General features: G+C 48.4%; 2 protein-coding genes across 5 annotated transcripts in view; one reads left to right on the plus strand and one right to left on the minus strand.

Annotated features, from left to right (window-relative positions):
* Positions 1-6,256: 6,256 nt before the first annotated feature.
* Positions 6,257-13,421, plus strand: PIK3IP1 (phosphoinositide-3-kinase interacting protein 1). Of its 2 annotated transcripts, none has more exons than XM_054219618.1 (6): positions 6,257-6,455; positions 6,614-6,730; positions 6,832-6,948; positions 9,362-9,547; positions 9,682-9,760; positions 11,796-13,421. In XM_054219618.1, the coding sequence occupies exons 1-6, from the start codon at positions 6,377-6,379 to the stop codon at positions 12,001-12,003; spliced, it is 786 nt and encodes a 261-aa protein (XP_054075593.1). In that variant the 5' UTR covers positions 6,257-6,376; the 3' UTR covers positions 12,004-13,421. The 2 variants fall into 2 exon arrangements, with proteins under 2 accessions (XP_054075593.1, XP_054075592.1); XM_054219617.1 differs by having other exon boundaries at positions 6,263-6,455; positions 6,829-6,948.
* Positions 13,422-14,275: 854 nt separating this feature from the next.
* Positions 14,276-25,981, minus strand: part of LIMK2 (LIM domain kinase 2) — a 31,810-nt gene continuing 20,104 nt past the window's right edge. For all 3 annotated transcript variants that reach the window (XM_054219615.1, XM_054219614.1, XM_054219616.1), the window contains exons 8-16: positions 25,365-25,551; positions 22,805-22,891; positions 21,933-22,064; positions 21,608-21,664; positions 21,354-21,419; positions 20,364-20,538; positions 18,890-18,945; positions 16,859-17,016; positions 14,276-16,275 (exon numbers count right to left, since the gene is read on the minus strand). In XM_054219615.1, the coding sequence (XP_054075590.1) occupies positions 16,119-16,275; positions 16,859-17,016; positions 18,890-18,945; positions 20,364-20,538; positions 21,354-21,419; positions 21,608-21,664; positions 21,933-22,064; positions 22,805-22,891; positions 25,365-25,551 (1,075 nt within the window). In that variant the 3' untranslated portion in view covers positions 14,276-16,118. The remainder of the gene's footprint in view (positions 16,276-16,858; positions 17,017-18,889; positions 18,946-20,363; positions 20,539-21,353; positions 21,420-21,607; positions 21,665-21,932; positions 22,065-22,804; positions 22,892-25,364; positions 25,552-25,981) is intronic.

Below are 25,981 nucleotides of genomic sequence, written 5' to 3' on the forward strand. Positions count from 1 at the left end.
AAGTATCTATGTGAAATTTGGTATTGTCCTCATTGAATGCCTGGAAGGCAGTGAAAATAAAAATGAGGCAGGATATATAAATATTATTTTTGCAATGCTTCTGGCCTGCCTACCTAAGGTGCTAGGTCATTAGTCAAATGCACTGTGTTTTTTTAACACCATTATATTAAAAAGAAATAAGTGAAGTATGAAGTGAAACTTTACTAAGCCTTTGTTCCTTCCTGGTCCTTTTGCCTCCTTGGGGTCTTACCAGTTTGAGCCTTAACTTTCTAAAAGAACGGCAAACTCAAGACCAAAATAACAACAGGGGTTTGCCCTATTCTGAAAATATACTTAAGGAACAGACTTTTGCTTTTGTCAATAGATGTAAAAAAAGACCACGTGCATATCTGAGTCATGAAAAAGGCTATCTCTGCATGCCTGTGGCATGTCTGCAACCCAAAGAGAAAATAAACAGGTTTGCCTTTCTACACAGGAAAGAAAGGGCAACTTCCCAAAATAAACAACTCCTCCCACAGCCTTCAGGCAAACACCTGTGGAGAGGGAGGTTTTGCACAGTGGTTTTATCTGCTTTCAGGTCAGCTAAGAAAATAAAATCCAAAGCTGAGACCTCTGTATTGTAGATGTCCATGAATCCTGCACTTTTATGAGGAAACACTAGTAGCTCTACGAAAAGGTTTGGTCTCCGCTTCTCTGCTCGCGTGTTGAATTACAGAGACCCGTTACCAAATGGGTCTCTGCTCTGGTCTTAACGTTGATGACTCGAATCCTAGTCCCAAAATCCTAGGTAGATAAGAAAATGTACGTTTGGGGTTTTTTAAATGTGTACAAATTTATAACCATGTTGCCTTTCTGTTGGCATGGGATATGGGTCACTTGCTATAATGAGTGATTGTGCCGTTTAGACATGGTGTATTTTCTGCAGGAACTGGAAGTTTTGCATATTTAAGTGCAACTCTGTAACCTCATGCTTTCCACAATGGAATTTAACTCTTACTTTGATAATATTCCATGATTACTGAAGTTTAAACAGCAGACTTTTGAGCTGTCACTTCTGTTTGACTGCAAGATCAGCTTCCATGTGGAGTGCAAAATTGGTAGAGAGATATTCAACAGTCCCGTCCAATTCACTGGAAGTTAATTTGAGCGGATATCAGAATAGAAATCTTTATTCTCTTTAACTCAAATCTGCAGATGTTTTGACGCTTTCTCATGTTTCTCATGTGCAGGTAAACCATTATTTTTAGATCGACATTTTCTAACAAGAATGCATGTTGGTTTATCTGCTTAGCTTTGCTAGTTACTGCTATGCACAACAGTGAATTAAGAAACAAGAAAGCTACAAAGGTACTTTTATACTTTAAACAAACAAACAACACAACACATTCTATTTTTCTTCCTGCATTAATGCTTATTTGTGAACTTGAGAACATCTTAAGACCTTCCATGCGTATCCCTCTTCATGATCCTTCCCCTTGAATAACATTTCATAAGGTACATATTGCATGCGTGAAGCTTTCAAAGCACTTTGCAGGCATGTAATCTTTTCTGCCTCTGTGACATAAGTACTATTAATATGGGGAACTGAGGCAAAAGCTTGCCTAAGATCAAACAAAAAATTGGTAAAAGAATGTAAAGTAAGGCTCCTGTTCTTGACTCAGACCTATGTGTTCTCTAAGTAGATCACAGTATCTTTCAAAATAGCTTCCCTTCCTCCACCCTTAAAAATGCATGCTCTGTTTTTTGTCAATAGCAGCCTGCGTCTGTAGGAAAAAAACAGTGCAAGTTGGGGCTGAAACATCTTTAGGCAGCTGTACCTTATTCCTAACAATATTGCTACAGTTTTATGGTATCTCGCTAGGAGACACACCCATAGGACAGCAGGTAAAAGCCGTCTCTGTGATCCAGATACTGATTTCAGAATGCTCCAGCTGGGGAAAGCCCTAAGGGCTGTGATCCACAGTCCCTTACGAGAGCCACAGTGGACCAGTGTGAATACAGATGTCTATGGACAGTTGGGCCCATCAAAACTGCTGAGGGAATTGTGGAAAGGCACCAGGCAGTTCGTGACAAAAAGGACCAAGAAGTGTTGCTGTTAGAGAGGACTCAGTGTGTGAAATTTCTTAAGTCACTGATTGCCAAGAATATTTAGTGCTAATCTCTTAATGCTAGAAAAGTGTAGCTGCAGCTTCTCCCCCAGTAAACAATAGGGCCCAAATTGCCCTCCTGAGGCCTCCATCCCTTTATTACAGCCCACACAGAGAGCTCATCTGAGAAGGCACTTTGAGTTAGTAGAGCAAACTCTCTGAACCAGTCCAAACCAGTTCAAATATCACATATGGTTGTTTTGCTTCTGCAGACTTCCTTGTTAGTCCTTGGAGGCTGTGGCTGGCATTTACTCAGCAATAGCTCATGCTGTCAGATTGAAGGGGGAGGGGAAGCCTCTCCTTGAACATGTCAGCAGGGGGATGCAACAGCGCAATCAGATATTCCTCTCTATCGCTCCACACTGACTCCTTTGTAGTGACTGTCTCTGTCTTGATTTTTGGTTATACTCGGCTCAGTTTCATAAACTCAACATCTGATCCTTTTGTTGCAGCCCTGATGGTTTTTTCTTCTCTTCAGATTGTTTCTAGGTTAGGAATAAAACACATTTGTTCCTGGCTCCCACATCACTGCTTACAGAAGGCTTTTACAGGTGAGACCCACAGTTACTTTCATGATCCAGACAGAGGCAACAAAGGAGTAAAGCCACCTGCTTTTGTTGGAGTTGCAAGTACTTAGTAGCGTTTAGTAGCATTTGCAGCATACAGTTTTTCAAGCTTCAAGCACAAATTGCTCTAATATTCTATTTATGGTGGATGAGGCCTCAGAGTATATTTTCTTCATTCTCGGGCGCCGCAATTCATGAAGGAAGAAAAAAGTGGGAGAATCATAGAACAGTTTGGGTTGGAAGGGACCTTTAAAGGCCATCTAGTTCAACCCCCCTGCCATGTGCAGGGACATCTTCCACGAGATCAGGTTGCTCAGAGCACCATCCAACTTGACCTTGAATGTTTCCAAGGATGGAGCATCTGGTGAACTGGAATGAAAAAAGGTTTAGAAAAACTAGTTTTGAGGAAAAAATGAAAGAATTACTTTGGTTTGCCTAGAAAGAAGAAAATGGAAGTTACAGGAACATGACATAGGCCCCGTTACAAGGAGGGCAATGGTCAGCTTTTTCTATTCTAAGCAATCCATGTTAATTTGGCTAGGAAAAAATACTTGGATTAGAAAATTGATTTTGCTTACTCCTTCCCGGTATCTTATTTAGTAAGATTAAGTAATAAAGCGTGTTAGTTCTTCCATAGGAGGTTAGATGAACTTTTGCCTGGGAAGATCTGAACATACTTGGCTGTGGCCGGAGAAGGAGAGTGGGTTTGATGACTTCTTGCAGAGCCCTTGTAGAGTTGCATATCTGGGATTGCCTCCCTTTGCACAGCGTGTTGTGCTATGTGTCAGCTTCCTTGTATTTTTCTTCTTTAAGAAAACTCTCCATACACTTTGAATTTTTCCACAGGTGAAAAAGTAGAACAAACAAACAAGAAAGAGCAGTTGACAGACAGGAGAGAGAAAAAGCAGACATTGTTCATTCTGGAACCTGTATAAAGTAAACAGCAGAAAGGTACCAGCTCACAGCTGAAACTGGTTCACACCAAGTTTAGGGAGGATGCTTAATGTCCCTCGTTCTTAAAAAAAAGCGTATGTACTCTCCTGTGAAGTGTTTGTGGATGTGTTGTGGTACGTGGATGTGTATATACCTACAGCCTCTTACATGTAAGCTATGTGAGGGTGTAGTTGCAGAGCTATTAGCTTACTTATAGTTTGGGGAGTTACTTTAAAATCAAGTCCTAGGAAGTAATGTCAGGTTTAATCTCTAAAAGTGTAGCAAGAAGAGCAAACCCATTCCCAAACAAAAGAAAGAGAGCAATTGAGTCTGCCTTTGACAGCTGCCACCTGGCATCCTATTAAATTGAACTCTGTGAAGCTGCCAGGCATAAATCTTCCCTCATCCTGGAGAAAGCTAGAGATGAAAGGGAAAAAATTACGCTTAGAAGTCAGTTGTGGAAAAGACTTTGATCTTTACTATTAATATGAAGGGGTTTGCATTTCTCCTAGATTCCCCATTGTCCTTCTGTGGACTAGAAACTCAAATTGTTTGCTGGAACTTGGCTGTAATGAGGAGTGCAAATTTATCTTGTTGCATAACAGGAGAACAAGCTGGGAAGGTCTGAGATTTGTTTCCACAGAGATTACTGCCCAGCCTGCCATTCTTGGATCAGGGTGTACAGGAGGAGGTGCTTTCTGTGCAAGATGGCATGGCAGTGTTAGTTAGTCTCATGAAATGAGCTATGAGAAATTAATTGTACAGGTTGGCAGCCCTCTGCAAACTGTTTTGGACAGACTGTGCCTCTGGATGCATGTGTGGCCCTGCAGCTTCTGACTGAATGGAATTTGTCCCATAAAATCTCTTCTGAAGAGCTATTACCAGCAGAAGGCCTGATTCAATAGCCCTTATTAAAAATTCTTGCTTACTCCAGTTAGCTTTGCCTTCACAGAGAGTAACTGGAGAGCATAAGGAATGCAGTAGTTGAGTGTGCAGACAATGAGCATTAATGCCTTACAGCAGACATCTTAGCTGCTGATGTTGGTCAGGACTGACACACACAGGTTTTAGTTTTGGGGGTTTTTTTTACAACCTGGCTGCAGGGTTTTTTTAATTTGACATTATTAAACTAAATTTACTGTAGCGTTAAGTCCTATTGTTAAAGCGTGAATCACACTAAGGCTTATGGTTTCATGTTCAGGGGTAGTGCTGCTTAATTGACCTGTTTTGCTCATGACTCCTCTGTCGCACTGGTACATCTGCTTTTTTGTGGCTCCATTGTGGACTGGATGCAGCAGGTGACCTGGCGGTAAAGGGTTAAAGTATGCATGATCTGGTGAGAAAAGGGCAAAAGTTGGGTTGGATCAGTGCACCTGGAGCCTGCTTGTCACACAAGTACCTGTAGCAGTCTGACAGGGAGCACTGCCAGGATGGGACCACACCACTGCCCCAGCCAGCACCACCCCAAAAAGTGATTCATCTGATGCAGAATACAGCATGCATCTTCCTGGCATAGAAATACTTTTTATGTGTTCAGTGGTTTCCATATGATTTCAAAGCACTTTAGAAGAAGGGAACTTCCCTGTCCTCTTCTGAGAGGGAAGGTTTGATTGTACCTCATGTCACAGAAAGGAAGGGAAGGTGCAAAGGAGTGAAGCAGCCAGATTGGCCAAGGTCAGAAGGAACTCTGTGGGAAATCCAGAAATAGCACCTTGTGCTGCCGGCCTGTGGCTTGGCTACAAACCCATCAGTTGGCCCAGGCCACCTTTGTGAGCTCGTTATCAAACAGGACCAAGTATTCAGCTGCTTCTTTTTTGCTGGTGTAAAACAGAAACATTGTTGATGACTCCAGCTGCTTGCGTACAGTCACCGGCATTGCAGCGCCTGAATACCTCTGCCTGTTTGGAAACAAAAGCATCTATTGTAACCCTTCTGAAATGTCTGCAGAGAGGCCCTATCACAGTGGCTGGATGCCTGCAACAGTTACTCTAAAGCATTTTAGGGCTGTTTATCTTGTTTTTCTATAACCGGGCACAACTTTTAGAGTATGTGGAGCCAAAGCAATCGATTAGCAGAGGTGAGAATGTAAACCTTTAATGTGGAGGTGCACAGCTTCCGTGCCAGCGTGTGCCTCACACGGTCTCTCTCCATAGAGCTAAGGGAGCCCAAAGGGGGAATGAGGGCAGGAGAATTTAGTCCTTCGTGGTAGCTCTCCAGGGGAGACGGCAATTTTAGGTCCCTGAAGGCAAACACTTTCCCTGTCTCAGTCAGCGGTTCAAGCCCAGTTCCCTGCCGGGAATTGCCTCTCCCGGCTCGGGAATTCCCGCGGCCGTGGGGGACAGGCCCGGGGGCGCGGAGCTGCGCTTCGGCACCGTCTCCCCGTGTTCCTCCCGAGGCGGACCGTCCCCGCGGCACCGAGCACCCATCGCTGCGCCCGCTCCCGGGGCTGCGGGGCGGGGGATCCTCCGCAAACGCGGCCGAGCGGCGGCAGGTTCTCTGCGGAGCCGCCCCTTCCCCTCCCGGGGCTCCCCGACGGGGCCGGGAGCCGCCCGGGGGCGGGCGGCGGCAGCGTTAGGACCCGGCGGCTGCTGCGGAGCGGGGGGGGTAGAGGCGGGGGGGAAGCGCAGCCCGGCGGTTGTTTACCGGGGAGGGGAGAACCGGCGCAGGTCTCGTCGCGGAGCCGAGCGGCGCGGGCGGGCTGGCGGCGGCTCCTCGCCCACCGCGCCGAGGATGCTGCACGGGGGCCCGCGGCGGGCGGCGGCGCTGGGCGCCCTGCTGCTGGGCTGGCTGCTGCTGGCGGCCGCCGAGGGTGAGTGCCGGGGGGCCCGGCCCGGCTTTGTTGCGGGGGACAAAGGCCGGTCCCCGGGGGAGGGCGGCGGGGACCGGCCCCGCACCGGCGGGGGGTGTGCTGGGGAGCGGCCCGGGCTGCCCGGCCCGCCCGCATGGCCTGGCGTCGTCTCTCCGCAGAGTGCCTCCGCGGCAACGGCGCGTCCTACCGCGGCAGCCGGCGAGTGGCCTCCGGCGGCGCCCCGTGCCTCAACTGGCTGGCGGTGCGGAGCGGCCCCGGCGCCGCCATCCCGGCAGGTGGGTCCCGGGGACGCCGGGGGAGCCGGCGGCGGGGGAGAGCGGGGGAGCGGGGGGGCTGCGGGCGGTCCCCGCGCTGACGGCCCGGTCCCCTCCAGCAGTCGCCGAGGACCACAACAACTGCAGAAACCCGGACGGCGACACCGCGCCCTGGTGCTACGTCCGAGGCGCCGCCGGGGTCCCCGAGCGGAGACCCTGCGACATCGCCCAGTGCTCAGGTAGGAGCTGCCCCAGCTGGCCCCCCTTCCCCTCCTGCCCTCCCCTCCCCGGCCTGCCTCCTGCCGCTGGGGGCTGGCTTTGTCACCGGGAGGGGGGGTCTCCCGCCGCGCACAAACAACCCCAGGCTGTGGCAGCACCCACTGCCCCCCCCCCTCCCCCGGAACGGAGTGTACCCGGGGCTGCCCTCCTGCGTGTGCACATCTGCCTCCCAGCTGTGCCTTGCTCCGCCCCTAGAGCTTTGTCGTTAGTGCCAGAAGAGGGCTGTGCAAAGCCTCGTGTCCCCGTCCCCCCCGCCATTTCACTAGTCACTGTGGGGCTCTGTAGCTGTGTTGAAAAAGGCTGAGGTCTGGGCATCTAGGAACTGCAGAGGTGTTGGTATACCGTTACTGTGGGCATATTACTGCTGTCTGAACAAGTGTCCTGCTGCTAAATCAGTGCTAGGGTGGATTTGGGTACAGGTGGAGGGAAAGAACTTTGGGAAAATCAGAAGTGAAGAAGGACAGTAATAAATGGAAACCCCCGAACGCTGGATTCCTCCTGGATAGTCAGGGTGGGAAGCAGTTTGCTAAGAGAAGAGCTGTAGCTGAAGCCTGTTTGAGGGAGAGGAGACATCAGTATTGACTGAGGCCAAAGTAACCATTTGTTTTTTCTGAACTGTTCACTTATTTCTGAGCCCCTCAAGATTTACTTACGCACTGCACTGTCCCTTGGGATCGCTATCCTTGCATGTAAACACTTTCCCCCACTCATACACCCTCCCCTTTTCTTCATTTTGCTTATTTTTAGCCAATGAGCAAATGAAGCAAAACAAATGTTGTGCTGCCAAGACCCTTGCTCAAAAACAGTCCTGCAGCTTTAGGATCAGGAGAGTTACCTGACTTTTCAGCCAAGTCACCATTTGCATGTTTAAGGGGTTTGGCTATTTTTGTGCCTCTGAGTGGGCGCCGTTTTGCTGGAGCTATGTCCTGCAGCTCCCTGTGGTTCAGCTTCTCTGGCTGACCCTACGTAAAGTCACTGTGCGGTGCAGGGGACCCTGATTTCCTGTCCCTAACTCCCCTTCTGTGCTTCCATTTCACATTCCACTGAGGACTCAAAATGGCTGCAGATTCTATCCACACAGAGCTATTGCCAGCTGTGGGGTGAGATCCAGGTGGAGAGGGTTTTCAGGTGTGGATGCACACTGTGCATAGCATTTCCAAAAAACAGTGTTTTTTTGTTTAGGACAGGTGATACCTACTTTCCACTGTTAGAGCTTTTACTGTGCTTCAGCTTCCATTTTTACCGTGTCGTGAAAGAATGAGCTACCTTAAAAACCTTTCAGTGCTGTTGATAAAGAGTCCATGGCGCTGGGAAGGAGTCAATGCTTTGAGCATCCATCCTTACGCACCTTTGGGCTCTGGCTGAGGAGGAACTTGCTGCACTTAGACTAGTCAGTGGCTGTGCTGCCTGAAGTGTTGCTCTCATTCAGCACGTCCATCATGCTAAAGAAGCTTGCTGCACGGCTGCAAAGAGGGGCTGGGTAAGAAGAATGTCCCCAGGTTGTTTTCACACCAGCCGGAGTCGCCTTCCGTCAAACCTTCTTGTGTAAGGAAGATTGAAGCAGAAGAGAGATAAACAGGCTCCTGGGAGATTTGGGATGGAGATTCTCATCATCTTGTTCATGTCTGTTCAGCATGATTGAAGCTGCAGCGTGTGTATCGATCTATACACTAAATGAAGTCATTGTGCATCCCCTGGACGCATGCCCTGAACCTGGGTTTCGTTCTACTGTCCGACTTCTGTCTTGTCGGTGGTGGTGCCTTGCACTCTCTGTTAAATAGGTTCATGTCAAAGGAAAGCGGGAGGAGGAGTACGTTTCTTGTCTGCCTTGGTAGGATTTCTGGCAACAACTTAAGAGGGAACAAGTGTTTTTCAGTGTATTTTGAAGGCAGTTCAGTGATACTGAGGAGAAGCTGAGGGAGCTGGGCGTGTTTAGCTTGGAAAAGAGGAGGCTGAGGGGAGACCTCACTGCCCTCTACAACTACCCGAAAGGATGGTGGTGGCCTCTTCTCCCAAGTGAATAACGACAGGACCAGAGGAAATGGTCTGAGGTTGTGGCAGGGGAGATTTAGATTAGACACTAGGAAGAATTACTTTACTGAAAGAGTGGTCAGGCACTGGAAGAGCCTGCCCAGGGAGGTGGTTGAGTCACCATCCCTAGAGGTATTTAAGAAACGTCTAGATGTGGCACTTCAGGGCATGCTCTAGTGGCAGAGATTGTAGGTTGTTTGGTTGGACTCGATGACGTCAAAGGTTCTTTCCAACCATGAAGATTCTATACCAGTCTAGATTTATCCCACTCACAAGGCATGTGTTGTTTTGAAGTACTCATCAATGCTTTGTATTTTGTATGTCTCTTTTTCCTCTCAGCAGATGCTACAGCTGCCACGGCCCCAGTCCCTACAGCAGAAGTTGGTACTTCTCAGGAGGTCGACCGGGTGTTTGAACCGGCTGATACCTTGCCCTCCCGGAGTGAGGCGGCCGCTGTGCAGCCCATCATTGGGATCAGTCAGAGAGTGCAGGTGAACTCCAAAGAAAAGAAGGACTTAGGGACACTAGGTACAAACCCAGGATCACATCTTGGATCCATTCCTATAATTCTGGCAGGATGGATTGGTTTTGAGTCTCTGAAAGCAATGCTATAGCTGGATCTACTGCCTCTAATTTTGCCTCTTTCCTTTCTCTCTTCACAGGGTATGTGCTGGGACTGATCATGATGGTGATAATCATTGCCATTGGAGCCGGCATCGTCCTGGGATACATCTATAAGAGGTCAGTGGCTATTCTCCTTTGTCCAAAAGCTGGTGTAGGCGTGAAGCAACGTGTATAGAGCAGGAGTGTCTGAGCACCTGCAGACCCAACGAGACCCTAATGAAAAGGCAGATAGAAGCATATGTTTTGATGTGGCACATTGTGCAAGAGTTTCGCTTGTCACACTGAGGAAAGTACTATTTAAGACTTAATCCTATTCTTGTCCATTTCACCCATCAGTGTGGTATTCTGCCCCATTTAAAGCTTCAAACTGCCCTCTATTTTGTGTGTGTGTGTGTGTGTGTGTGTGTGTGTGTGCGTGCCCTTGCACCTTGATGTGGCTTTCTCAGATGCACCCAGAGGAGCTGAATTTTACGTAAGAGCTGGAGAGAGCAGATCCCAGGTGCCCTCACAGGAAGTTTCTTCTGTAATCAGAAAGAGAACAATCCTTCTAGCAGGCCACCTGTTTCTCTAGTCTAGTTTTAGAAGAAAAACAATTGGCAAATTGTTTGCGACTCGTGCATTGTAGCCTATGAAGCTGAGTATCAAGTAGCACTTTTTTTTCCACCAAAGTTCATTTTACCAAAACTCCTGGTCAGTTTTGATTCACACTTAAGTTATGATTTGTTCAGCCACTTCACTGTGTTGGGCAGAAACATTTCTGTGGCTCAGCAGCGCTTGAGGTTAGTGGTAGTAGCAAACAGCTTAGTTGTACGAGATGGGGCAGGATGGACAAATAGCAGTGAATGTCGCTGCAGCAAGTGAAGGCCCAGGCTCCCTCCTCTGGGAGGGTTTGTTCTGTATTTTGGCTGTTTGACAGCAGTCTGACACAACCGAGCAGAAGGAGGCCTTTCCCAAGCTGGGACATGTCCTTATGTAAGTGTTTATAATAAACGCCGACAGGAAAAAAAAAACAACAGAGGGAGGAGTGTTACGTAAGGGGCAGAACACAGAGCGCTGCTTGTCGAGGGATCTGATTTGAGGTGTCGTTTTGGAGAATGCTGTCTCGTGTGCTGGCAGGAACGGCAGCCACTGCTGCACGCTTGTAAGCAGCTTTGAAAAGCAGCCAAAATGCCTATGTGCTGACAGGAAACCCCAGCAGCTCCGCCTGGTTGGGACCGCGAGCCCCAGGAGGAGCAAGTGGTGCCTGTCCCACCTCGCTCCTGTCTTGTGGGAAGAAGCAATAGACCAATGTTGAGCTTTGTCCAAATGCGGCTTTGCTTCTTCAATCCTAGAGAGCTCACAGCAGGGCTGGAGTGCAGGTTTAGTGTCTCTCCCTCTTTTTGCCTTGCTCTCAAAATTGCATGTGCAAGCTGGCAGGTTTGGGTAGGTGTGGTGAGAAACCTTTAATTGGTTTAGTAGCTTTTGGTATACACAGCTTTTCCGGAGACAGCGTGCTATTAATGCCAGCCATTTTTAAAGTTCTTCCTCAGTACAAATTACAGAGGTGTCGCCTCCCTTAGCAACAGGCTGAAGAGTGAGGTAGGTTTGAGGAGCTGGTTGTGGGATTATGCTCTTCGCTGCAGCTTCAGGACCAGCTCTGAAGTAAGCTTTAATACTTTCAGTAGCGGCTTAATTTGCTACACAGGTTTGTTTGCCACAACAAAAGGCAGAATCTGTCACCACCTCCGGTATTTGTTTCTATCAGATGAAGCAGGTTACGGAAGCTCTGCACTGTCTCACTGCTCCCCTGGGCCTGCACCAGGCAGTGCTGTGGGACTGTAAGATGTAAGGGAATATTTGTCAGCTCGACGGTTTGAAGGAGTAGCCTGGCTTCAGAGACATTATTTAGCCGTAGCAACGTTAGTGAATAACCCAGTTTATGAGGGAGAGAGACAGACTTCACTCGGCTGCTTCTTTTTTTAAAGGTGCTCAGACGGTGTCCTCTGCTTACAGTAGGGAACGTTTTGGACCCTTTGTATGTAGCTGAAACATCTGTTTGTTAAAGAGCAGAGTCCCTGCTTTTCTACTGTATCACCTTTACTGAGACTCTGCCTCCAAGCAGTAGCACTCACCCCATGCGCATGTATGTTTGTTTGGTTTTTTTTTAATCTAGGGGGAGAGACTTGAAGGAAAAGCATGAACAGAAAGTTTATGAGCGTGAAATGCAGCGCATCACACTGCCACTCTCAGCGTTCACCAATCCTGCCTGTGAGCTTGTAGATGAGAACACAATTGTGGTGCACACTAACCAGACGCCTGTGGAGGACACGCGTGATGGCAGTGGCCCGCTCATGGGGCAGGCGGGTACTCCTGGTGCCTGAGCAGCTCAGGCAGGAGCGATCCAGGCTGAGCAAAGCCTCCAGCTTCCCACTGTGAGTGCAGGGGTTGCGTGTGTTCATTTCTATTTTGTTTTCTTTTTGATGAAAGCCAGATGAAGGTGATGCGGAGGGCCAGAGCAGTGGGCTATTCATCATGATCTGTTTGAGTGGCACCATTCCGTGCATGACCAGCTGGGGACTGGTGTGGTGGGCCCTGCTGCTTCCTCCCACCTATCTCCATGGTGTGCCAAGGAGCTGGGGGGGATGATAGGCCAGGCTCACAACTGGCCACAGACCCCATAGCCCGGAGTGTGGTCTTGGCTTCCTCTTTTTCCGTTCCTTTCCTATTTAATGGTGTGCACTGTTACTTAAGTTTCAGCCTGGAACCCCAGGAGGGAGCAGTACTGCAAGGACTGAGGGGAGCTTCACGTCAGACTTAGCTAGATAATTACACTCTGATTATAGTTCCTGCCTTTCTGCTTTGTGGCTGAGAGCTGGAGACACTGTCCAGAATCCTGCTACTGGATCAGTCTTTTTTTCCAAGGACGAGTTTATTTGAGGGATGGCTTTGGCCAGGAGCAGTATGTTTAGCCCCAGTGTCAATTTGGAAAAGCTCTTCTCAAGCTCTTGACAAATCCAGGTCTTCCAGGGCTGAGGCCACATCTCCATTCCCCTGTGGTGCTACATGCACAGCCACAGTTGTAGGTGTCCAGGTGGTCTGTGCCTCCTGCTCACTTACACAGATCAGGAGACCAAAGGCCAGCAGTAGATAGTTGTGAAGAAAACAAACTGCCCTTCAGTTACCTACAGCAGGTTGAGCACCGAGGATAGATAAACATGCTCTTCCAAATTCCCTTGGCCTTCTACAGAGCCAGCTCTGGACAGAGTGGCTGAGCCAGCTGTGGAGGTCACCCTGCCATGATGCAGCAGCTCTTGCTCCAAGGGCAGGACAGGGCTGCTCTTGCAAGATCCTGAAGTCGCAGCGTGGCTCCTGGCCCAGCCTCCTTCACACACGCTCAGCTTGTGCAGCAAGACTACTTGCTTACAGAGCCCGGCCCTATTAGAGAGGGTTTGTAACAACTTTTATTAGCATTTCAGGGGTTTTGGAAGGGATGGTTGCTGCAGTGTCTCCTAAACGGCACCAAGGCAAGGCCAGTTCAGGGAAACATCCATCCCCGCCTCAGGGGATTCAAGCCATTCAAGTAAGTTTTCTAGCCATCTGCTTTATAGCTGTGGGCCTAACAGGGAGCAGCACTTGACAGCAGGGGTTTTAGTGTTAATGTTTGATTCAGAAAAGGGAAACGTTTTATTTTTAAATGCCTTTGAATACCATTTCTTTGTAAAATGTTTTAAATACCTCATTATGAGAAGGTGCAGATTGTGCTACCTTGTATTAAAGCTTAAAAGAAAAATGCTCTGTAGATGTGTGTGGACTGTGGCTCATCTGTACATTCCTCCTGCCAGAGCAGCATCCTTTTGCCTGTTGCAGACTTCAAGTAGTGGAGAAGGAGTAGAAGATCCTACTTCAGTTTGCCAGGCCCAAAGGTAAATCCCTACAAGTGGTGCCTCCACTCACCAGCGCTGACGAGGGACATGGAGCTTGTCTCCTTGCTGGCAGCAGCTGGCTTTGGACTGGGACACTGTTCCTGAAAAGCAGCTGTGGGCGTGCGAGCTGTGCTGACTAAGCGGGCTGGCCCGTGGGAAGACGCTCTCAGTTACAGCCCCTTCCTGCACTGACGCAGGTCGGTTCTGCTTTGGTGCCGCTCAGCAGCAGCTCCGTCCCTCAGGGCCTTGCATTGGAAAGTGTGATGGAGACAGAGCACAACAGGTTACAGGAGGTAGTGACATTGCTAGCATTTTTGTTCGGTTGTTGCCTTAACAATGCCCCTTGAACTACATATTTCAGGATAGGAGGTTTCCAAGAACAGATGGTATTTTTATCCTTGTTCAGAAAAGGGAAATGGAGAGAGGCTCTCTGGTCTGCTGACTCCTGTCCGCCCTTACAAAAAAAAAAGAACCCACAAAAAACCAACCAACCAACTCGACAACTTCTTCCCTTTCCATCACTCCAGGTAAACACTACTATAGAGCACTTACACTGCGTCTCTGTAGTTCTGTAAACGTGTACGAGCCCTTTGGCTCAAGAGAGGGGGTTCTAGATGATGCCTGGTCTATGCAGTTTTGATATTGCTGTTTTGTGACAATAGAAACCCGATAAAGTTACAGCTTTCCGCTTTATGTAACAAACAGACAACATCTTGTTTTCATAGCATACATTTACTGCTTTTTAATTTAGTTAGAACATAGAGCTGTGCAAATCACAGTTCGTAAACCCCACCCACACATCACCCAGGACTTTCCCCTTCAGGGGTCCCCTCACAAACCAGCCTGGGAGGGGGAAAGGAAGGGCAAATCCTATTAACAATCCTGAATCCACTGGACCCAGTTTAGAGAGGCTCCTCCACTGACTCACAGCACAGGGAGTCCCCAGTGTTTCTAAAACACCACTACACAGACTAAAACCATCCCCCACTATGCACACCTTTTGTCAGGTGATGGCTGGTCCCATGTTATTTTACATAATACTTTGAACTCATGGGTAGGGGGAGGAAATCAAAGTAACAGCAAAGACTAACACCAATTCCCCACCATTCAATACCGAAGTGGGGGGGGAGAAAGGAGCACACTAAAAATCCAGTTAAACCAAGATGTTTGTGAAACTTAAGAGCAGGACTTGAGACAGCTTTTTGTTCAGTTCTGCCAACCACATGAGCTACCACAGCAGTAGCTTTCCTTCCTTCTCCCACCAAGGGAGGAAGAAGAGAAGTGCTGGAAGGAAATACACTCCCACCCACCTCCCAGTGACTCCAAGCCGTTTTTTCTCCCCCAAAGCAGGGAATGACCCTGAGGAAAGTTTCTGCTTGGAGAATCAGTTCAGGTGCTGCAGCAGCAGCTGCAAGAAGGACCTTCAAAGGGAGCAACTTGCACAGCCTGCAGGAAAGGATGAGGTAATGGCAACTGAATTAGTAGTTCTCCAGCTGCCACTCCTGGGAGGATGGGACATTATCCAGCACTTTTCTGTTCGTGACAAGTCCATCTCTTAAGTAACCTCGGGCATGTCCCCCTTTGCCATTGTCCATGCACAAAGTCTGAGCCACTTCAGACCTTTGGCTTTCTGAAGAGCACCTTCTGCCACCCTTCCTGTCACCTCATGTCCACAGGCCGAGAGCTCAAGCAGCTTCAGTGCTCCAGGGATGTCCACAGCCAGTGCCTACTGTGGTTCTACATATTCAGGTTCAAATACTTTCACCTAGGTTAAGGTACTTGGGCAGGCAAACTCACTGTGCAGGCTCAGGGTCTGAAGATGTTCAAGTGGCTCATTTGCTGCCTGCCTTTGTTCAGCATCAGGAGGGGCAAGGAGAGCTCAGTCTTAGTGTTTCTAGGCAGGCTTTTGGAGGTATTCAGAGACAGAGGAGGAAAAAAACCCACAAAACCAAAACAAAAATTCATACACACTTCCCCACAGACAAGGTATTTCAGGAGAGCTGCCCAGTTCCTGGGGCTTTTCACTCCCTCCCCTGATGCAAATTGGAGGCCAAAATCTCAGTGGGTTGTTCTGGAAAACACATGCACAAACATACACACACCCCCTGTCCCGGTGAGGCCTTTTGCCGGATGTCCAATTTCCCCAGCTTTCTGAGCAGTGGGAGAAGCAGTTCCAGAAGTGCCGGTCTTTGCCCTGGAGAGTCTCCTATAGCAATTCCCTCCCTGGCAGATGGACCAGGGTGGCTTCACAGCTTGCAGCCAAGTTCTAAGGCACCACAGTAAAGAAGCCTGAAAAGGCTAGAGAAACATTTCTCAAGCCAGAAAAATAGTGTTGAGCAGCTTTCCTAGGTGCAGTTGGCAGGAAACAGCCCTTCTTGCTTCTGAAACATGCCAGAAATCCACAGTGAATCAGGACGTCCAAGAGGAGGGGTGCTGGGTGGGGAGAGAGAGGCAATGCAGCAAACGTGCAGCGTGGTGCCCCATTAATGCCCTGGAAGTGGCTGAAGTGCATCTCCCTCCCTGTCACTCATCTCAACTCCAATGGAAGTGGTGCAGGCAGCAGGACGAGCTGACTAGGTTGTGTTTTCAGGTAGCTTGTCACGGTTCAGTCCATACTGCACACTCACGTTGTGGTCCAGCTCCTCCAGCTCAGAGGGGAGGGGGATGGCAAGTTCTCCCAGGTAGAGAGAGAGCGCTTCAAAGGAATCTTCCAGCTTGGAGAAAGGGGGCCTAGAAGCACCAGTGAGGAAATATGAGTGGGAAAGAGGAAGCAGAATAGCATCTGGAAAGGCTGGGCCAGTTGTCCATCCAGGCTACTGTCCCGTGCACAGAGGTGTTAGCAGGGACATGATCCCTCCCCATTCAGCTTCTGAGACTGCAAAGATCCCATCTGTCTGGGCTACCCGTTTTTACAGCCGATGACCAGCGAGGTCTGGCTCTTTTGAAGCCTTCTTGGCATCAACACTGTTCTGAAGCTACAAATTTCACAACTGAAATAAAATGAAGTATTCACATTTCAGAGCTGCTGCCAAAGTCTGCCCCTACTTTTTGTACATGAGAAACCCTGAACAATCACCCCTCCTTTACTCATTCTGTCTCGGAAATTGTTTCAGAGCCCTCTACCATATACAACAGTCTCTCTCCCAAGCTGTTAGGTCTTTAGTCTCTCCTCATGTGGAAGCCTTTGAGCATTCCCACAGAGGGCTGGAATACAGCCCTCTCCCACCCTCTGTTCAGAGCAATCCTTCCACCAAGGGGATATGGACACATCCTCCAGGCTTAAAGAGAGGAATCCTCCAGACCCCAAACGTACCTGCTCTCTGGTTCCAGTCTGCAGCAAATGGCAGCCAGAGGGAAAAAGGCTGGAGGACAGTCAGCAGGAACAAACTTCTCCCAGAACAACTTGACATTAAGGCCAAAATCCAGCGTGCGTGGGAGACAGTCCGGGTCAGCATAAACCTGGCCTATGATCTAGGGAAAAATGAGAGGAGCACTTAAATACAGCATCAGTTCCAGAGTGTTAATGGGGAACTTCAGCATTGGGCAGAAGCTCTTTCTGTATCAGGGTGCAAGGGAAAGAGCAAAACCACTGTTCCTCCTTTCCAATGGGGCTAGTTGCACAGGGCGATGAGCAAGGCACTGCATACAAACAAATTTCACATGAAACTTTTTCAAGACCTGATGATGTGGCCGCTGTTGTGAAGGAAGGCCCAGACACCTTCTCTTTCTCCCCAGGGTCTCTCTGATAGATACAGTACGAGTATCTCTGAAGATACCAGATGATGTCCACCTCCCAGAGAGCTCGACAGTGTTTCGCTGCCTGGTCAGCTACTGTGCTGTATGCTGCTGGGGATGACACAGCCCCTCCTGATCGCAGGTAATCAACATAACCTGCATCAGCATCCCATCTCTCCCCTCTCACACAATCTTACCGCACCACCAGCAAAGCTCCTCTGTCTACAGAGTCTGTCCTAAACGATGCTGTGAAGCCAACAGCACCACAAATTCTGAGTCGCTCTGCTACTGGCAGATTCAACCCCATCCACAGCCAGAGGGTAAGGTGGAGAGAACTACCACCATAACCAGTGCCTAGGAGGTTGCAGGCAACAGCCAGTAGAGGAAAGGGCTGGGTGGAACAGAGGGAAGCCCTGCCCCAGTGCTCACCGCCTCCAGCACTAGGCCACTCAAAGTGTACTAAGAGAGAAGGAACCCACAGCAGAGAGCTGTGGGGAGATCTGGGCTCAGACAAGGTCAATGTCAATACAGACTCTCACACGGGGAACAGTATTAGGTTTAAGCCTCATCGGGTATCACAAAAAGGGAGTTATTTATAACCACCCAGGCTTTTCTATGCCAATAAATCAGCAGGACAACCACATCCTGCAACTAGACAGTGGAACGCCCATTATGTATTTTGGCAGGGTTATTTCCTTATCTGTTCGAGTGTGTAACTTCTTTTTTTAAGTATCTTTATTTTGGTGACAAGGAAAACGTTCATATGCTCCTACCCCTTTATTTGTCTTTTTTCTAGAGGAAACAATTGTTCTAATTCTGCATACAGATTTTTCACGTTCCTAAACCTATCACTCACAACCACAGTATTCTCTGAGAGGAGGGCCCAGTGTAAACAGAGCTCCAGATGAGGCCACAAAGATTAATGCACAGATATTTTCTTTGTCCCCTTCATCCAAACACTGAAGATGAAACTGTGCCAGTCTCCCCTGGTGTTCCTGTAACTGCTGTGTTATCTGGACCCGTAACACCCCACCTTTCATCTGCATTTTCACTGTCTTTCACATCTTTTCAACTGAAAATACCTTGTACTTTCTGAGTGGCGCTCTTTGCTCTGCAGACAGAAAAGCCGGATATAACAGTAAGACTGTGCAGTGGCTCAGAGAGAAACTAAGCCAACAGACCTCAGGGTGCAAGCTTCATTAACTGACCTGCAAAGAGGTTTCAGTTTCCCCTTCTCTGATGTGAAGTGCCGTCCCTGAATTTGCTGAGATTATACAGCTGATTGTTCTTTTCGTGAGGCAGTAGAAAAACTACCACAGTTTTAGGGAATATGCCTACTTTCAAATGGACACTGGGACTCAGTCAGAACTTGGACCTTTTCACAGCTTCTATCAGTCCAGGAGGAACCTCTGTATTTCTTTTAGTGCAGGAAGAAACTTTCTCTGGGACCAAAAAGTTACAAAACTTTCCTTGAGGGAGGAGGGGCAGGGTAAGCTTGTCCTCCCAGCCTAATTCACTGTGCTGTTAGGTCACAGACTGCACACAGAACTGGCTGACACAATGTGCGCAAGGACATTCCAATGGGGAAAAAGTAACGTCCTGGCCTTACCTCACAGAGAACAATCCCAAATGAAAAGATGTCCACTGTCTCATCGTAGCTCTGTCCTGCAGGAAACATAAGACATTCAGCTCCGTGAGAGGCAGCTCCCCATCCAGCTATGCCAGGAGCTGCCAGTCCAAAGCTTACCTAAGCCTATTCCCTGGAGGGCTCTAAAATAGGAGACAAAGCAAGGCTTAAATCTGAGCAGGGTCAGTTGCCCCACGATATGTGTATCAACTGCATCTTCTATACACTGCCATCACATAGTTTAACCCCTCTTCTTTCTTCTACTGGGGAATTAAAGGACAATGCAGGGAAGCCCTGTGTTTCAGAGGTCTGAGCAAACGCTAAGGATAACTATGTAAAGCTTCTGCCCATTCCCGTTGATTGCTGCTCTAGCACATCTCTACAGTGCACCGAGTCAGTGCTCAGCTCCCCCAGCAGTCAGCGAGTGCCCAGTCCCTGCTGCGGTGACTGCAGAGATAATAAATTACACACTAGCAGGACTGTGAATCTGGGAAAGCAGACTGGCTCCAGCATGCCATTATCAGCTTACAGACACGCCCCTCCCAAGCCAATATCTGGTAAACAGCCTTGCTTTCAGAGGTGATGTCAGACTACACTCTTGCTGTTCTCCTGACAAATGCCAGGTCTGAGTCAGGCTCTGAGAAGCAGCCTCAGACTCCAGCAGGGCCTGTAAGCCTTGAGAGAAGGAAAACAGAACAGCACACAAGAAAGCAACACGGAGGAGAGCTGAGTTGGGGGAGAGGAGCCAAGTCCTCCCTTCCCTGGTGGGCTATATGTTGGACAATACCGATATCACAGCCAGCCAAACTGCCCAACCAGGTCAGACAGACCTGCTCATTAGGAGGAAACTCTATCCATTGTACTTCACCCTTACCTCAATGCCTGCAGGGGCAGTTTTTCCCCTAAGGGACGTAGTTCATCCTTAATGCAATTGAGGGCTGCACGCCAAAAAGCAGATTTCCCTGCACTTGGACAACTCCCACCCCAATCCCGAGGCTTCGGCAAACCTGGCAGCAGATGGCTTCTCCCTGGATCTACACAACAGCGCGTGTAAGCCTCATCCTGGAGTTTAATGATTCCCTGTCTCAAGGGGCAGTTCCAAAGCATGAAGCTATAATAGAAATTGATCTCGGGTTCAGTCTTATTTCAGGCCTCTTTAGTCTTCCCTGTTATCTGGATCATAGCAGGTTTAGGTCTGTTGCCCTCCTGAAGAATCCTTCTGGTGAGCCAGAAACATTACCTCAGCTGGCACAAAGGCTTCTCAGGTCAGGTACTGCAAGAGAAGTGCAGCTGGGGTACCCCTGTGTATAAATAAGCTTGCATATTAGCAGATCTAAAACCACAGGCTCTAATAGGTTTGATTGTTACTAGGGCCCAGCAGCTTTCAGTAATCCTATCATCCCTACACCTTGTCACAGGCTGTCTCCTCACCTGCACCCTGGTATCAGGCTCTTACCGTTTAGCATCTCTGGGGCCATCCAGTATGGGTTGCCAACCACTGTGTAGCGCTTCTTCCTGTCACTCTTGCGTAGGGTTCGTTTCTTGGCAGATGGCTTCTCCAAAGTGGGCTTTTTTCTCTCCTCCACAATCAGCCGAGACAGGCCGAAGTCAGCCACCACCACCGTCTTATCCTACACAGGGATTTAGTACAAGCCGATGATTCCTCTCAGCTCCCTTCAGGAGAAAAGAGGCTGCAATTCCTGTTCACCATCAACTACACTGTAAGGGCAACTATCGAGGTTTCGTGCAGCCAGATGAGTGTAGCAGCTGTCTAGACAGGGGTAAGACGTCAAATTCACGATCCCAACTCATCATTTCCTCTCTTCATTGTCTTATTTCCTGTGTGGTTGCTAAAACTAATCCCATCAATTTGGCTACACTTGCCAGGGAAAAACCTTTTCTTTCAGACCTTCCTATTCTACCTGGCTGGGAAGACTTTCATCCTGGGTTGTTTGAAGCCTACATGCTAATCCTGTGTTCCAGCCAAGTGAACAAGGGCAAGGCTTGAGGGAATGAAGCTACACGAAAATCTTGTGACCTAGCATTTCAAAAAGAGAGAGCACACACATCTGCATACACCTGCACACTTGTCTGAATCCTGAGTGCCAATAAAGAGTCATTAAGTGGTTAAAAGAACAGAAGCAGCTGCAGAGAACATTTTCTATTTGAGATAAGGAACAGAGCTGTACTAACTCTCAAAACGTGGCTGTTAATAGGAGATGCTACCGCAGGAAAGGAGGTAAGAGAACAGAATGCAGAAATGGTGAAAGCTAGATCAGTCTGGAAAATCCTATGCAAACATAAAGCTCCCTTGTTTAGGGCACTAAAAGCCTCTCTGAAATCAGTTCCACCCTGACAAAAAAGGGAACATCATGTGGAGAAAACCAAGGGAAGAAGATGACAAGGAGGGCAGCAGCATGCTGCGGGGAACAGAGGTGTAGCTCACCAACTTGATTAGGCAATTGTGTGAATTCAGGTCTCTGTGAATGATGCACATGGAGTGCAAGTAAGCCTGGAAACAGAGAGAGAAAACTTCGTGTTAGGGGTTCCCAGGCGAGTACGTCCCTTCACATTTACAGACCTCAACAACCAGTTGCAAGTAGTCAGGGAGCACCCACAACCCCTCATACCCCACCCTGCTGAAGCAGCTAACCCTGACCCTGGAGGTTTGCTCTGTGACAAAGGGACAGTCCAACTCACCATTCCAGAGGCAATTCCTTTGGCAAAGCTGACCTTCTGCTGCCAGGGAAACGGGTCCTGAAAGACAAGTTCTCAATGGTCAGGGACTATCTCACCAGCCAGCTGGTGACAGCAGTTCCCCCGCAACAGGCACTCCTGCAGTAGTCAAGAGAAAGTCGACACAGCCCCAGGAAGAAAGCGCTTTCTGCCCCAGGCTACCCACAGCTAAAAAGCTTTTCCACAAGCTCCGAAGGAGAAGACTAACAACAAGAACCATAAGGCCAGTACAACCAACAACATACTGTCAGCCTCACTAAGTAGAGGTCTACCAGGCTTCCACACTCACCGCATTGCGGAGGAAGTCCTTCAGGGTGCCCCCCTCAATGTACTCAGTGAGGAGATTCAGCTTCTTGTCCTTGTACAGTACACCGATGAACTTCAGCACGTTGGGGTGATCCAGGCTGCGCATCACTTTCACCTGGGAAGCAGAGACATCCCACCCCAAAGAAGAGAATGGAACAAGTCCTGACAGATCTGCTCTGTAGTGACAAGCACCCCAATGCTGGAGGTCCCCTCCAGGGGTCACAGAGTACACTCAAACCCCAACCTTAAGGCAGTCAATTAACTGTTGCCTCTTCATTTTCATGCTGTGCAATTAACCTGATCTCAGTCTTTAAGGAGAGCACCCTTGGGTTTGGCTAACTTTTAAGAGGCAGGAGCTCTCCAGGGCAGCTATCTGGTCTGTACTACATGTGTCAGGGCTGGAAAAGCAGCACTGGGTGTTTAGGGAGCTGCCTTCAAGCTAAATCTGACTTTGAAAAACGCGGTAGGCAGCCACCAAGAAAATAGTTTAAGTTAAATACAGCAGGAGTCTTAAATATCTTACAAGTATTTGCCCTCATCATTTGTATTTATGCACAAGGCTCAAGGGATAAATCCTTTATGTATTGCGCAGCTCAATTTGCCTCAGACTCAGGCTGCTTTTTGTCATTGAAAAATTAATGAACTGGGAGCTGAAGCCATGTCTGTTGCTCAGTGTGAGTCACACATCACTGCAGCAAACATTCAGCTCACGCCAACTTTTCCCCGTGTGCTGTCTCCCTCCTCAGCACCTTGGTTCCTGCCAGGTTTCTGGCATGGTCGCTCTCTCTCTGGAGAAGGTGGAAGAGAGTTCCACCACACTACTGGCTCAGCAGCTTTTTGAAATCTCGCTCCTACCTCTGTCAAGAAAGTCTTCTGTGTTTCCTCATCACAGCGAATCAGCTCCTTCATCACCATCACCTTTCCTGTTGCTTTGTGAGTCACCTGGTGGAAACAGAAACCACAACTACAGGCAAGGTTCAAGAATACATAACTCCAATGCTCTTGCAACTCTTCTGAAAGAGCGGGTAACATCCCCCTCCATCCAGAGAGGAACAGAGATGGGAGAAAATTCAGAGCCCAGGGACCTGCAGAAAACTGCATGAAATTTCCCCTTTCAGAATTCAGCTAAGATTCTGTGTGTGAAACAGAAACTACCTAAAGCTGACAGAGGATCATACCAAGAGATCAACAGCATCCCAAGAACGAGAGCTGAAGTCTCCGTTTTAGGTAGCATAGGGCTGAGCATGCATACAGGCCGTCAAAGCCTCTGAAGGCATCAGTTCCATACTTGTGCACGCCTTGAGTTCCCTTACAGAAAGTACTTGCCCACTGTGATGTTCGCATTTTGTACACAGACTCTAACAACTATATTCTGTATCAGCAAAGGAATCCAAGTTCACTTGCATCAGAAACCAAACCGAACAACCCAAAACTACATTACTACAGGTTTTGGTTTTATGGGGACTCTGACGCCTGATGTTTTCTGATAAGCTTATTGAACTTACTCATGTGCAAGCAGAACTGGGATGTACAGGCTGTTCAGGTAAGGCAGGAAGCTGTTATCTCACCATGCTCCTTGGGAGCAGCGTATTGCTACCTGCAAGGAATGTCCCAGAATGGTGGCAAACACACAGAAATCCACCATAAACACCAGGTAATAAATTTCCTAGCTCTCCACATGGAAAGCATTTCCAGTTCCTCAAGAGCTGTTTCCCTGTATCCAACTAGTTCCTGGCATTTTGCTGTGCTCTAGAAGTTTCTTTTAACCAGCTCTGCCTTGCTCGCATGGGGTGCGTGAGTGAGTAGAAAGGGTCCAAATTCTGATGAGCAGGTTTTCCTGGAAATCCTCTCTCCTTCAGTTGCTTAACTTGGACAGCTCAGTCTCCCGAAGACCTCCAGGTAACTAAACAACCACTTCTCTCTAGGAACAGAAGGGAACTATTCTGACCAGATACAGTACTTGTTGCATCAAAACCCATCAATATGAAGCTCAAGAAAGATGTCTCTTTTTTGCCTCATACTCTTTAAAATAAAAAGTCTTTCAGAAAACCGCCAGAACTGCAATCCAGAACACAAGACCCAGTTATAGCACTTAGGAAGCTTATGAGCTCTTGCAGACACTGTAGCACACTAGTTCTGTTTGGAACCATGGGACATAGCAAGGCTGATATAGGTGGAATACAAATGCATGGAATAACACAACAGAAGCAAGAGTACAATATTCTTCTGCTCCTGTCTGAAATCAAGCATCCATATACAAGTAGCGAGCCAGGGAACACTACACATTTCAGCCAGGGACATGAAAGCCAGGGACATCTAATACCCAAAGATAAAGGGAAGTGAAAAGGCAAGGACAAGACAAGGCTAAGTGGAATTCTTAAGCTGACATACCAGCAAAACTGAAACCAGTGTCATTATGAAACTCCAAGAGGGCAATTTTAACTCCCAGAGCATGCACCAGAACAGGATGGCTATTGGGTAATTTGAGCAGAAAAGAAACACCTTTGTGCCATTAACTGTGGGGACGCAGATGACAAAAGCATGCGACAGAGGAAAGGTTCTGCTTACCTGGACCTGTTATTTCTCTATGAGCAGAGGAGAAGAGAAATATGCTCATTAGTATGGATCAAAAGCATTGGGTTTGTAGTACTGGCTCACCACCTCCCACGGAAGCATGAGAGGAATATGGTGGCTGGACACCTGGTTTATACAGGTATAAGGAGAGAAGTCCCACAATACGGTAAACAGCAACCTGAGTAGGGAGGAGCTCACAGCACCTTGGTAAGGCAAAGGAAGCTGCCCCCTGATGCTATCAGGGATGCCAGGATAGGAGCTGCACCCCAAGTCAAGACTGGAGAGCTTAAATACAAGAGAACAGCTATTAATGGAGATTTTATTTGGGAGAGTCACGCAAGACCTGACCACTACCACCACACTGACAAGCCATTTAGGCTCTGCTGGGGGTTCAGAGACAGTCACTGCATCAGCCTGACAAACCCCCAAGCATGGCACACTAAGGGTGGGGGAGAAATGCTGGACTGGGGAGTTGAATGCACCTCTTCACAAGAAAGATGCTCCTAAGAGAAAGCGTAGCTTGCTCCCCCTTCTCCCCACCTCACCCAGGTGGCTGCTGTGACACAAGCACTCTGTGGAGCTCTAAGTCTAACTCAGGAGATGAGTACGTATGGCCAAGGTTGATATTCAAAGGGGATAAAGTCAAAACTGCCTGTAGCCAGTGACACTCATGGTCAGGGAATGAAACAGAGAAATGGATCTCACTGAGCAAACCAGGCGAGTTCCAAGAGCAATCACTACCAGAAGGGCAAAGGCCACTGAGACAGTGGCAAAGGATCCCCAAATAGCTAGACATTGCTGTACTCAAAGTAAATGATGAATGTTTGGGGACCTCCCTCACCTTGATTGCTTGTCCAAAGAACCCTTTTCCTAGTACTTCGCCATGAATCAGGTCACAGGGCCGGAAGATTTGCTGGGAGCAGCTAGAAGAGGAACGTAGGGATTCAGAGCGACTGATGTCACGGCTCAGAAGGAGCGGTTCCTTTGGAGAACTGGGGCCAGGAGACTTAGAAATGCTGTTACTTCGCCTAGAAAACAAAGGAGACAAGAAGATCAGGGAAGCTGCTAGGAAACTTTTGGTCCAACATATCCCATCATCAGCTCCTAAGGGACCAGTTTCTAGCTGTGCTTCAGTACTCTTCATATCTCAAAAGCCAGATGCTTTCCCAGCACTGTGGAAGCTCTTTACAAGCCTAGAGCAGCTTCCAAGTCAGAGCTGCCTAACTCCACCACCTCTCCTGCATTGTTAGTCAGAGGTGGAGCTCTGTGAACAGGAGGAGGAAGCTGCGAAGACGAGGCACTTGCTAGCTCTAAACAAAGATTAAAATACTGGTAAATGACTAAATGAACAACTGAGTGCCCCAGTCTAGGAAGACAAGATTTTTCCCAAATCCCAGGTCTCAGACATATTCCCTTTAAGGAACCCCAGCCATTTAAGGCTGGTAAAAACCTGAGCTT

The sequence above is a fragment of the Rissa tridactyla genome, chromosome 13 (assembly GCF_028500815.1).
Source record: "Rissa tridactyla isolate bRisTri1 chromosome 13, bRisTri1.patW.cur.20221130, whole genome shotgun sequence".
Taxonomy (NCBI): domain Eukaryota; kingdom Metazoa; phylum Chordata; class Aves; order Charadriiformes; family Laridae; genus Rissa; species Rissa tridactyla.

What these genes read in the sequence shown, in the direction of transcription:
- PIK3IP1 (XM_054219617.1), top strand. Translation starts at nt 6,377, where the DNA reads ATGCTGCACGGGGGCCCGCGGCGGGCGGCGGCGCTGGGCGCCCTGCTG. An exon ending in CGGCGCCGCCATCCCGGCAG is followed by an intron (nt 6,731 to 6,828) that starts GTGGGTCCCGGG and finishes GGTCCCCTCCAG; the next exon opens with CAGTCGCCGAGGACCACAAC. An exon ending in CGACATCGCCCAGTGCTCAG is followed by an intron (nt 6,949 to 9,361) that starts GTAGGAGCTGCC and finishes TCCTCTCAGCAG; the next exon opens with ATGCTACAGCTGCCACGGCC.